The 13,206-nt window shown below is 44.5% G+C and overlaps 1 protein-coding gene across 1 annotated transcript in view; it reads right to left on the bottom strand.

Moving 5' to 3' along the window:
• Positions 1-13,206, bottom strand: part of ATM (ATM serine/threonine kinase) — a 299,675-nt gene that overhangs the window by 110,372 nt on the left and 176,097 nt on the right. The window contains exons 36-40 of the mRNA XM_077483959.1: positions 11,597-11,776; positions 9,244-9,421; positions 7,257-7,344; positions 6,231-6,386; positions 1,690-1,798 (exon numbers count right to left, since the gene is read on the bottom strand). Of these exons, the coding sequence (XP_077340085.1) occupies positions 1,690-1,798; positions 6,231-6,386; positions 7,257-7,344; positions 9,244-9,421; positions 11,597-11,776 (711 nt within the window). The remainder of the gene's footprint in view (positions 1-1,689; positions 1,799-6,230; positions 6,387-7,256; positions 7,345-9,243; positions 9,422-11,596; positions 11,777-13,206) is intronic.

Genomic DNA, 13,206 nt, shown 5'->3' with positions numbered 1-13,206 from the left:
GATGTTGCCTTAAAACAGCTAATTTGATTGTAAGCTAACGAGCAGGGCCCTCTGATCCCCCCCCTATATTGAATTGTAATTGTACTGTCTGCCCTAATGTTGTAAAACGCTGCGTAAACTGTCGGCGCTATATAAATCCTGTATAACAACAATAATAATTTGCATGTTTGTTGTCAAAAAGTCAGAGTGTTTGTACGGGCCTTCACCCAACTGTAGCACAGACAGAAATACAAATACTTAGGCAAGTATGTGAGTACACCCCTAAGTGAAAATGTCCAAATTGTCAATATTTTGTGTGGCCACCATTATTTTCCAGCACTGCTTTAACCCTCTTGGCATGGAGTTCACCAGAGCTTCACAGGTTGCCACTGGAGTCCTCTTCTACTCCTCCATGATGACATCACAGAGCTGGTGGATGTTAAAGACCTTGCGCTCCTCCACCTTCTGTTTGAGGATGACCCACAGATGCTCAATAGGGTTTAGGTCTGGAGACATGCTTGGCCAGTCCATCACCTTTACCCTCAGCTTCTTTAGCAAGGCAGTGGTCATCTTGGAGGTGTGTTTGGGGTTGTTATGTTGGAATACTGCCCTGCAGCCCAGTCTCCACAGGGAGGGGGATCATGCTCTGCTTCAGTATGTCACAGTACATGTTGGCATTCATGGTTCCCTAAATGAACTATAGCTTCCCAGTGCCAGTAGCAAGCACTCATGCAGCCCCAGACCATGACACGCCCACCACCATGATTGACTGTAGGCAAGACACACTTGTCTATGTACTCCTCACTTGGTTGCCGCCACACACGCTTGACACTCTCTGAACCAAATAAGTTTATCTTGGTCTCATCAGACCACAGGATATGGTTCCAGTAATCCATATCCTTAGTTTGTTTGGCTTCACAAAACTGCTTGCGGGCTTTCTTGTGCATCATCTTTAATAGAGACTTCCTTCTGGGATGACAGCCATGCAGACCAATTTGATGCAGTGTGCAGCGTATGTTGTTAAACCGCTGTATGGTCTTGGCCACTGTGCTGCAGCTCAGTTTCAGGGTCTTAGCAATCTTCTTATAGCCTAGGCCATCTTTATGTAGAGCAACAATTCTTTTTTTCAGATCCTCAGAGAATTCATTCACCATGAGGTGCCATGTTGAACTTACAGTGACCAGTATGAGAGTGTGAGCGAGAACACCAAATTTAACACACCTGCGACCTTGTAACACTAATGAGTCACATGACACCGGTGAGGGAAAATGGCCCAATTTGGAAATTTTCACTTTTGACAAAGGGGTGTACTCACTTTTGTTGCCAGTTGTTTTGACATTAATGGCTGTGTTGAGTTATTTTGAGGGGAAAGCAAATTTTAACTGTTATACAAGCTGTACACTTCAGTGTTGTCACATGAAAAGATATAATAAAATATTTACAAAAATGTGAGGGGTGTACTCACTTTTGTGAGATACTGTATATATATACACACACACACACACACACACAATTCAATATGAAAATTAGTTATTTATAGTTACATTAACCAATGCATTTTGGGGCTGCTTAATTTGGTTTGGCCATTTAGGCTAAATGAGCTCTGGCCAAGAAAGGGTTAGGTAACTTGCTTTTAATAGGAAATTTGTACCAAAATAGTTTTCATTTGCAAAAGTAATACGCAATCATCTCTTCCTATTTTGTACATACCTGCAAACTGATCCCAGTCTCCTCTTTGCTTTTCTCACTCATGCTGGTAATGGTCAGAGTTTGACTTTCTTCTTCAAACCTCAGAGACTTGCGAGCACTGGAAGCACCCCTGACAGAATAAAACACCCCAAGATAAAGTATTGATATCAGATTGCAAAAGTCGAACAGTTACTTTATTTGTTTCAAGGCCCATAAAAAAAAAAAAAAAAAAAAAAAAAAAAAAAACTGATATGGTCCAGAAATATTTTAACAGAATAAGGGTGGGTAAAGCGCCTGGACCAGATGGCATACACCCACGGATCCTTAAAGCAGAGTTCCAGCCTGGGGGAGAAAACTACTGTAGCTGCTGACTTATAAGGACACTTACTTGTCCAGGGAGCCTGCGATGTTGGCATGTGCTGGCATCCTTACTAAGGGAAACCGGAAGTGAAGCCTCGTGGCTTCACAGCCTGTTTCCTACTGTGCTTTCTGAATGGCCCGCTATCTTGAGACCTGTGTGCATCTCCCAGAAGGCAGCAGGGGGAAGAAAGAGGCCACAAATGACGTAGGTCGCCACAGCACCATTACATGGAAGTGGGAGCGGATATCTGTTTTTGACAGGTATCCCCTCCCCCCTGGAATGTGCCAAATGTGGAAGCAGATGAGCAGAGCTTCCACATTTGGGTGGAACTCCGCTTTAAAGAATTGAGCTCTGTCATTTCAAAGCCAATGGTTCTAATCTTTAGGGACTGGTTAATGACTGGAACAGTACCACTGGAATGGCGTAAGGTCAATGTGGTGCCCATATTTAAAAAGCGATCAAAGTCTTTACCAAGTAACTATAGACCTGTTATTTTAACTTCTATAGTTGGAAAGATACTGGAGATTTTAATAAAAGACCACATAAATGAGAAAAAATATTTTAAGCAACAGGCAACATGGATTCATCAAAGACAGAAGTTGTCAGACAAATCTGGTTTCTTTTTAGGAGGAGGTAAGTAAACCCTTGGACTGGCTGTGGACGTGGTATACTTGAATTTTGCAAATACATTTGACACAGTTCCCCACGCATGGCTAATATGTAAGGTAAAGTCTACAGGCTTGGAAAGATAATTTTGGAGGGAGGGAGGGAGAGAGGGAGAAGGAGAGAGGGAGAGAGAGAGAGAGAGAGGGGGGGGGGGGGGGGAGGGGAGAGAGAGGGGGGGGAGAGAGGGGAGAGAGAGAGGGGGGAGAGAGGGGAGAGAGAGAGGGGGGGAGAGAGAGAGAGAGAGAGGGGGGGAGAGAGAGAGAGAGACCTTTTTACTCAATCAAAACAAAAATCATGATCTTCCAAAGAAAGAACACAAAACAAATAGAGGCCTTCCTTTACATTAAACAACATGCTTGATGAAACCAACAACTACACATACATCGGTCTAGAAATGAACAAATCAGGAAGTTTCAAGCCAGCCATAGAGGCACTAAAAGACAAAGCATGCAGAGCCTTCTATGCCATCAGAAGACAACTGTACCACCTAAAACCACCAGTAAGAGTCTGGCTTAGAATCTTTGATAGCATTATCACCCCAATCCTTCTTTACGGCAGTGAAGTTTGGGGCCCTGTCACCTTCCCAGACCAATCCAAATAGGATTCCAGCCAGCCAGAAATATTTCACTTGGAATTCTGCAAGCACCTCTTCCAAGACCATTGGAGCACCTCCAAAAGTTCTTGTCAGTCCAAGCTGGGCAGACTTCCTTTACTTCTCGCTGTACAGAAAAGGGTGTCATCATACTTGGACCACCCACAAGTCTCAACACATACCACCATAAGGCCCTACTGACCAATAAGGACCATTCCAAGCCATGTGGGCTGCAACAACTCATCTACCCCCAAACAATTCGGCCTAACAAAATCTCAAATAAAAAGCATAATGAATGGTTCCAAAGAAAAATATGTTGGAGAATGGAGAAATTAAATAAACTCCAAGAAAAACTGTTTACCAGTCACTGCAGAGAGACTACAAACTGGCCTTGCACCTGGAGATGCTACAAGACCCCAAAGACAGGCAGATCCTATACAGACTGAGTGCCCAAAGCTTGGAAATGTAATTAGGACAGCACAGACAGACATAAAAGCCAAGGGAGAGTAGTGTAGTGTGTCAGCAATGTGTCCAGGGAGTCCCAGAGGATGAGAACCACTTCCTGCTACAGTGCCCCAAATACTCATCAGTAAGGGACACTCACTTCCAGAGACTTTGCGCTCTCATCAATTCTATAGAAGAGAAAAGGAAACTCCAAATCCCACTGGGAAAAGATGAGCCAATGGTGAAAATAGGTGCCCAATATGCAACAGCCTGTCACAGACATGAAAAACTGTGGACTTAAAAATCCTTTACAGAATCCCACCCCCAGAGAGAGAGAGAGAGAGTGGGAGGGAGCTTGAGAGGGGGGGAGAGAAATAGGGGGGGGGGGGGTAAAGAGGGAGAGGGGGAAGAGAGATGAGGAGGGGAGAGAGGGCACGAGGGGAGAGAGAGAGAGAGGGCGCGAGGAGAGAGAGAGGGGGGGCGCGAGGGGAGAGAGAGAGGGGGGGGCGCGAGGGGAGAGAGAGAGAGGGGGGCGCGAGGGGAGAGAGGGGGGCGCGAGGGGAGAGAGAGGGGGGCGCGAGGGGAGAGAGAGGGGGGCGCGAGGGGAGAGAGAGAGAGAGGGCGCGAGGGGGGAGAGAGAGAGGGCGCGAGGGGGGAAAGAGAGAGGGCGCGAGAGAGAGGGCGTGAGGGGGGGAGAGAGAGAGGGCGCGAGGGGGGGAGAGAGAGAGGGCGCGAGGGGGGGAGAGAGAGAGGGCGCGAGGGGGGGAGAGAGAGAGGGCGCGAGGGGGGAGAGAGAGAGGGCGCGAGGGGGGGAGAGAGAGAGGGCACGAGGGGGGGAGAGAGAGAGGGCACGAGGGGGGGAGAGAGAGGGCGCGAGGGGAGAGAGAGAAAGGGCGCGAGGGGAGGGGGAGAGAGAGAGAGAGAGAGAGAGAAAGGGCGCGAGGGGAGAGAGAGAAAGGGCGCGAGGGGAGAGAGAGAGAGAGAGAGAGAGAGAGAGAGAGAGAAAGGGCGCGAGGGGAGAGAGAGAGAGAGAGAGAAAGGGCGCGAGGGGAGAGAGAGAGAAAGGGCGCGAGGGGAGAGAGAGAGAAAGGGCGCGAGGGGAGAGAGAGAGAAAGGGCGCGAGGGGAGAGAGAGAGAAAGGGCGCGAGGGGAGAGAGAGAGGGCGCGAGGGAAGAGAGAAAGGGCGCGAGGGAAGAGAGAAAGGGCGAGGGGGGGGGGAGAGAGAGAGAGAGAAAGGGCGTGAGGGGAACGAGAAAGGGCGCGAGTGGAGAGAGAGAAAGGGCGCGAGGGGAGAGAGAGAAAGGGCGCGAGGGGAGAGAGAGAAAGGGCGCGAGGGGAGAGAGAGAAAGGGCGCGAGGGGAGAGAGAGAAAGGGCGCGAGGGGAGAGAGAGAAAGGGCGCGAGGGGAGAGAGAGAAAGGGCGCGAGGGGAGAGAGAGAAAGGGCGCGAGGGGAGAGAGAGAAAGGGCGCGAGGGGAGAGAGAGAAAGGGCGCGAGGGGAGAGAAAGAAAGGGCGCGAGGGGAGAGAGAGAAAGGGCGCGAGGGGAGAGAGAGAAAGGGCGCGAGGGGAGAGAGAGAAAGGGCGAGAGGGGGGAGAGAGAGAGGGCACGAGGGGAGAGAGAGAGAGAGAGAGAGAAAGGGCGCGAGGGGAAAGAGAAAGGGCGCGAGGGGAGAGAGAGAAAGGGCGCGAGGGGAGAGAGAGAAAGGGCGCGAGGGGAGAGAGAGAAAGGGCGCGAGGGGAGAGAGAGAAAGGGCGCGAGGGGAGAGAGAGAAAGGGCGCGAGGGGAGAGAGAGAAAGGGCGCGAGGGGAGAGAGAGAAAGGGCGCGAGGGGAGAGAGAGAAAGGGCGCGAGGGGAGAGAGAGAAAGGGCGCGAGGGGAGAGAGAGAAAGGGCGCGAGGGGAGAGAGAGAAAGGGCGCGAGGGGAGAGAGAGAAAGGGCGCGAGGGGAGAGAGAGAGAGGGCGCGAGGGGAGAGAGAGAGAGAGGGCGCGAGGGGAGAGAGAGAGAGAGGGCGCGAGGGGAGAGAGAGAGAGAGGGCGCGAGGGCAGAGAGAGAGAGGGCGCGAGGGCAGAGAGGACAAGGGGGCACTCTTTATGTCTGGAGCAAAGGAGAATTATTCTCCAAATACGAAAAGGCTTCTTCGCAGTAAGGGCTGTGAAAATGTGAAATAGACTCCCTCCAGAGGTGGTTCTGTCCAGCTCAGTAGATTGCTTTAAAAAAGGCCTGGATTATTTCCTAAATGTACATAATATAACCAGATACTAACATTTATAGGTAAAGTTGATCCAGGGAATATCAGATTGCTTCTTGGGAAAATGTTTTCCCCTGTTGGAGCTAATTGCATCATGCTTTATTGGGTTTTTTTTTCCTTCCCCTGGATGAACTGTGGCTATAGGATTGTGCATATAGGATTGTATTTTTTTTTATATCCTTATATTGGTTGAACTAGATGGACTTGTGTTGTTTTACAGCTAGACTATGTAACTATATGAAAGCACTCACCTTCTTTGCTCACCATCCAGCTTGATCTTGTTGATGTAGATTTCAGCATACAGCAAAGCTGTAAAGTGGGCGGAGCAGGACTGTACTGCCATAGCCACCTCAAGGTAATTAAGATCCAACCAAAAATTGTCATCAAAAGCTGTTCCTTCACCCTGTCTGCAGTAAGAGAAGAGAAAACTCTCACTGATACCAAAAACATATCATCAGACAAGCAAGCCTCCCAATAACGCAGCACAAAGAGCAACAATGATGTGAAACTTGTACCAAAATGATTTCATTTTACTGGTTGCAGATTAGTAAGAGATTCATTCCGTTTTATATTTTGTGTTGTGCTTTGTCTTAAAGTGTTGCTAAAGTTTTTTTTATTTACTTATTTAAATAATAAACATGTTAAACTTCCCTGCTCTGTGCAACGGTATTGCATAGAGTGGCTCTAAAACTCCTCTTCTGGGGTCCTCCCAATATTTCATTAACCCCTTCATGTTCAGTCTTGCCATTCCCTGCATGATGCCTTAAGCTGCGGATACTTTAATCTACATCATTTCTTTCACAGCTACGAGCTGACACTTTGCACACCTGTTATTTCTAATAACCTGTCTGTCACTGACAGTTATGGTGTACATTTATGATGCCAGTTCCCAATCATGCGATTACATGTACTCTATGACACATGAAAAACCCCTTAAATGACATTAGCAAGAAGCAGAAATGGCAGCACCTACAGACTTCCAGTTTGAGAAAAGCTGAAGGTGGTGGCAGAAAAATGCATCTCATCCCCTTCAATTTTCCGCACTTTATGTCCTATTTTTTTTTTGTTCTTACTGACTTACAATTGTAGGCTTGAAATCAAAGGTCCAACTTTCCAGGATAAGATTTTGGACGGAAAAATCCTTTTCAAATAGTTGTAAGGGAAAGGGGAGCTGAAGCACCAGTCAGGTGGCTGGCTAACTGCAAGGCACAGTATCACAGGTTTTAATACCCATTAAAAAAAAGAACATGTTCGGCACCAATAGAGAAATACTATACCGTCTCTGCTTTCTCAAATACTCCACAACACTAAGCATTGTTCTTCGGGAGGTGATGTCCACTGTTCCAGGAGCCAGTCCTTCAGATTCTATATTAAATAAGAAAATACTGGTTACGTTTTGTTCTGTCTCTAACTATTACTTCTAATGAACTTACAGTGGGGCAAAAAAGTATTTAGTCAGCCACCAATTGTGCCAGTTCTCCCACTTAACAAGATGAGGCCTGTAATTGTCATCATAGGTATATTTCAACTATGACAGACAAAATGTGGAAACAAATCCAGACAATCACATTGTCAGATTTGAAAATAATTTATTTGCAAATTATAGTGGAAAATAAGTATTTGGTCACCTACAAACAAGCAAGATTTCTGGCTCTCACAGACCCGTATATTCTTCTTTAAGAGGCTCCTCTGTCCTCCACTCATTACCTGTATTAATGGCACCTGTTTGAACTTGTTATCAGTATAAAAGACCCCTGTCCACAACCTCAAATAGTCACACTCCAAACTACACTATGGTAAAGACCAAAGAGCTGTCGAAGGACAGCAGAAACAAAATTGTAGATCTGCACCAGGCTGGGAAGACTGAATCTGCAATAGGCAAGCAGCTTGGTGTGAAGAAATCAACTGTGGGAGCAATAATTAGAAAATGGAAGACATACAAGACCACCGATAATCTCCATCGATCTGCCGTCGGGGGACCCAGAATTCAAGGATCAGGGCCACTCTGTGCAAAACGAACTGTAAGTATGACATGTTTGTCATTTAAAAAAATAAATAAATAAATAAAATAAAAAAAAGGTTTACAACCCCCTTATATTCCATGGCTTTACTGTACATAAAGCATCGGTCTCCATCCCAGGTGCATACAAAAGCTAATATCTCCAGAGCCGCACACATTGGTTTTGGTATAAGCAGGTTTCCGCAATTATTCAGGTACATATGTTGCTTAGTGAGACTTGAAAAAACCTTTTTCAAATATTGTGTTCTAAGAGTATTAAGACATGTATCTATAATCTGTGTATATTTTTTCATTAGATAAGAATATTCATGCATGTTCCTGAGGAAGCCGTGACATGTAGAACAAAAGTGTGGTATTTTTGTATGGAAGAATTGTATTACTGTATACCTTTTTTCTTCTATGTGAATGTGTAACAATAAAATCATCTTTTAACTAGAATTGTTGTTGATGGGTATATGAATAGCACTCAAAAAGTCCCATACATCCCACAAAAGTTTTTTTTTTTCTTCTTTTCCATTACAAAGGGACGTGGTGTTGACAAATACATTTTGGTAATTGATCACTTTAAATTCTCTACTCTTTGGTATAAGCCAGTTAAAGTGGCTGTAAAGGCTAAAGCCCCCCCCCCCCCCCCATAATGTATGGTTTGCATTCAGGTAAAAAAAAAACCCTTTCATGTCTTGCGTCCCTCCCACCAGTCACCCCTAAATGCTTACATGAGCCTGATCCCTATCCAGTGCTGTGCCAGAGAGCAGCAGAGTGGCTGTCTTTCTCTCTCTTCACTAGCTTAAAGTGCTCCCACTGCTTTCATTTACAGGCGGAGAGAAGGGAGCAGGGGGTGGGGCCAAGCCTCATTGTCTGTGTCTATAGACACAGACAGCATGGCTCAGGATCGAGCCTGCAGGTGTGCCAAAAGAGGATGTGGCTTCCTATGGTGGCACACTGAGTAGAGGAGGAGAAGCCAGGAGTGCCAATCAGTTTGTTATTTTATATTAAAAAAGATAGCCTTTACAATCACTTTAAGCTACCAGTAAATCTTGGACTGTAGGAGGAACCCAGGTTTGCAGGAGGCGCACCTTAAGCTTTAATTATTATTTTAATGCATTAAATGTGGCTTAGAAACTGGGTCTTTTGGTTTAGCAGATAAACAGCTGGGGAACACGACACATGCTATGGAGACAGAAGTTCTTCTTTATGCATGTTGCCAATTGTAAGATGTTTCACTTGCTTCTACAGGGCATTACCTGAGTCTGAACTTGCTGGAGTAGCTGATCTGCTAGAAGCTGGTACACAACGACAGCAAGATGTGAAAAATCCCTGGATGTACTTGGAGAGAAGCTTTCTCCACAGATTTACGGAATCTTGCTGCAGGATGTTATGTATAAAATAAGGCAACACGGCCTGACAAAAGTCTGGTTTCACCTGTAAATACAGAAAGGCTCCATATTAGAAACAAGCCTGAAACACATGAAAACACCATTAACAGCATAATGAAAATTCCACATAGAAAATGTTTTTCTTTTGTATCTACATTTTTGTATATGGTCATTACTGTTTCTTGGGGGTACTATTACACAATTGTAATCAGTTATAACAGATATTCTTCAACTCTAAAGCCGCCCATGCACTGATAAAAATTTGGCCTGTTCTTCCTTAGTCTCCACTCAGAGAAATGTTTGAAAATTTTCCTTGATCAGTGACTACAGTTGCCGATCACTGTGCAGCTGTCAGAATACAATATCCTGGGAGGGATCCCTTTACTCACAGTGTTTGTGTGGAAGGAGAAACCTGTTGGTTTTTATTTTTTTGTCCAGCCTGCTGGCTGAGCAAAAAAGATCAACAGTGTATTATCAGCTTTAGTTAAACCCCCAAACATATATAAACATGACATTGCAACTTTTTATAGAGGTATTATAAGAAAAGAGAGGGAATGGCTGTTTTGCCTTTGGATCCAACTAAGACAGACAGAAGAGAATGAGTGCTAGAGTATAAAGTAGTTTACAGGAAGAGAAAGGAAGAAAAAAAACAGATAATTGCTTTTGGGTGTCACAGATCTATTAGGGAATAACATATCCACAGGTCACAGGTGCTGTTAAATTTGGTTTAAGCATTATATAGTGCACTAGTGAGTTTATCGTTAACCATAAGCCAATTTGAATTGTGTTTAGCCAAGTCTATTGGTACCGTACGGTTTCAAATTTTGCCATTTGGTCAGGTAATAATAGCATGCTATACAAGTTGCTTAGTTGTTTTAGAGATTTCCCTATGAAATTTATGAAACAAAGCAATGAAAGATGCTTTTTAATGAAAATATGCTGCCTTTGCAAGACTGAGGTCCTCTATGGGTAGCAACTCTGACCTCATTTAGGTTGGGGGGCTGAAAAAGCTTCCTGGCATTCTTCATAAAAGCAACAATGGTTGTCCTTGCTTGGTATACATAAAATCATCCATATACTTAAAGCCTAATTTCATTGGGGAGTTTTTACCTTACTTCCGTCCCCATGACACCCGTACAACATGAAGACACCAACAGCCGGAAAAACATAAAAAAAAAAAAAAAAGCCTAAACCTTCCTTCTCTACTCTATCCAAAATAAAAAGTATTGTCTGAAGAAGTGTCTAGAAACCTATATGCATGTCGCAGCAGAATGGTCAGATTCCAAATGCCCAGTCACCATTTCAGGTCTTTGTTTAATTTGATATTACTGAGGCTTTCAAACCTACATAAACAAATAATTGATTACAATAATTTACAATCTAATATAAGTGTATGGGAAGGATGAATAGTTAAATCACTTTTATAATATGACATCTAAATGTTCTGATTTATTGGAAGCATCTTACAGAAAGCTTGCTCTTTTGAAAAAATAAATAAAAAATTGCATCCTGTAGTCCTATAATGTCAATCAAATAGGCAAACACTGAATACCAGAAATTCCCAGAAAATACAACCATCCAGGTCATGTTGCTTTTGTTTGGCAAGTTTTTCACATTTTGTTAACTTTGCACATGCAATGAAACTACGTAGTGGGCATCACACGCCTCTTTTCATAGTTTTATAAAGGCAGTCAAAGCTAGACAAGACGTTTGGCAAAAGCTTCTGTCTTCTAGCAAGGGATTCCCATGGCAATTGAACTAACAGAGGAAAGGTCCCACGCTGAGCTGTCAGCCATGGCTTGTGTGTGTAGGCATGTGCAGAAGAGGCAGTCCACAACAGAAGCCCCATAGTAATGCTATGGGTGACGTCACTTACCAGCTGTTGTCGGCTGTCTCTTCCGCAGAGCTTCCGCCGCTGGAGACCGGACCGGAACGGCTTCAGAAAAAGTATGTATAGCAATTTCTTCTTTACATGGCTATATAGGTTAGTCTTAGATTGTGGGCGTCAGTAGATTTAGGGATTTTAGTATTAGGGTGAACTTACACTTTAAAGAGAAAGATGGAAAGTATAAAAAGCATGCCCCAGCCAATCCACTAATTTAAAAGAAATATCACCTCTATATGCAAACTCAGAAAAACAGCAAACTAACTTTATTGGTTAGCTTGGCTGTCCTTAAAATCTTGCTTCTGCAGTTTCCAATACCATTGCTCAGAAACTCACCTCACACATTGGTTTCAGTAACAAAAGGACTTCACTTCTAACTCCCCCAGACTCCAACAGGGTACAAGTTAATATCTTTATCCAGTCTTCATGGCTGGCATTTTGTGGGATCCATAAACTCTGGTCATCCAGTGCATCCATTGCAGTGTCTCCAATATTGGTATTCTCCACTTCCAGGAACTAAAAAAAACAAAAAAAAAACATAGCATGTAGCAAAACTAGTAATAAAAACAATGCAACAATAAGATTTTACCCAAACATACAGTGCCACCAACATACAGTCAACAACACTGGTCATTGTATTCTGACAGCAGGCAAGGCTCCCTGCTGTCAGAGTTCAGTACCACAGCGGGAAGGGTTCCCCCATCCACCTTGTATGTGTGGATGTGGAGAATTGGATCTCCCCCACCCCCCGTTGAACCCACTGGTTGAATGAAAAAAAAAAAAAAATCAATGTATTGGCTTGCCTTATACAAAATATAGTTACTATGTAGATGCCTTCTTGGTTTTATAAAGGGGGAAAAGAATTGCACTCTAGAATGATTTTAGGAGCCAAGGATCTCGGTTTAGTGGACTAGTAGAAGCTACTATGCTAGGGCTCCTGAAAAGTCCCTATCTGCTGCGTTCAGGTTAAGTTTTGGAGATCTCTCTACGTTACTAAATGAAGAACTGTGTTCAAAAAACAGTATTCTTGCATTCACATGTAAAATCCTTTTCTTGGCTTCCACAAAGTGCCAGAGACAACTTTCCGGTCATACTAAAGGAGGCTTGGGCATAAGCAAAAGAAAAAAAGCTGCACCGGATAACCCCTACCAGCACACCTCAGTTTTCTAATAAAGTAGTGCAGAGTATGATCAGAAAACACAGAGGAGAGGGACCTGTATACTTCAACCTACTTGAAGAAAAGAATTTTACAGTAAGCAGAAAATCCTATTTTTTGTTCATACATGGGGCACAGAGGCTTGGCAATTACTTAGTGGGTTAGATAGATAGTACCTTCAGGTGGTTGGACACTGGTAAACCCTAATTACAAAGTGAATTCCTCCCCTATATAACTCATCCCATAACCCATACGGAGAGTACCTCAGTTTTTTCGCAGTGTCTAAGGTGGTTGGTCACATTGAAGATGTGCCAAGAAGAAAGCTCTGCTTGATGGTCTCCGCGAGGGTCTAGGAGATATACAACCGGATCAATACCTCGGGCAAATGTTAATCGCTTAAGATGGATGGTACCCGGGCCTTGTGATAAAGAAGAAACCAGGTTTTTTCCTGTAATGTCTCTCCTTTGGTGTACTAATATAACAGTGGCACGAAAAGTTTTTGGCAGAGTCTTCTACAGGTCCAGGGAAGAGGTTCCTGTGAGTAGGAACCCTGAAAGTTGGCACAACGTTACCCGCTGTGATGGGTGAAGGCTGGAATTTGTCTGTTCTCAGCAGTTCCTGTGTGGGGATAAGGCAAGTAAAGACAATCCTAAAGTTTAAACATCATGGATTATCTTCTGTGAGCAGTTTGTATGTCTTACCTGGTTTCCTCCACTAGAAGCCGCTCACCTCCGCTGCAGGCTCTACCACATAAGCTGAAAGGGGGGGATCCCACGCAGTACTCAAGTGC

Source organism: Lithobates pipiens, unplaced genomic scaffold (assembly GCF_037356315.1).
Source record: "Lithobates pipiens isolate NorthernLeopardFrog02 unplaced genomic scaffold, aLitPip1_a1.2 Scaffold_16, whole genome shotgun sequence".
Taxonomy (NCBI): Eukaryota; Metazoa; Chordata; class Amphibia; order Anura; family Ranidae; genus Lithobates; species Lithobates pipiens.
This window is presented reverse-complemented; position numbering and strand designations above follow the sequence as displayed.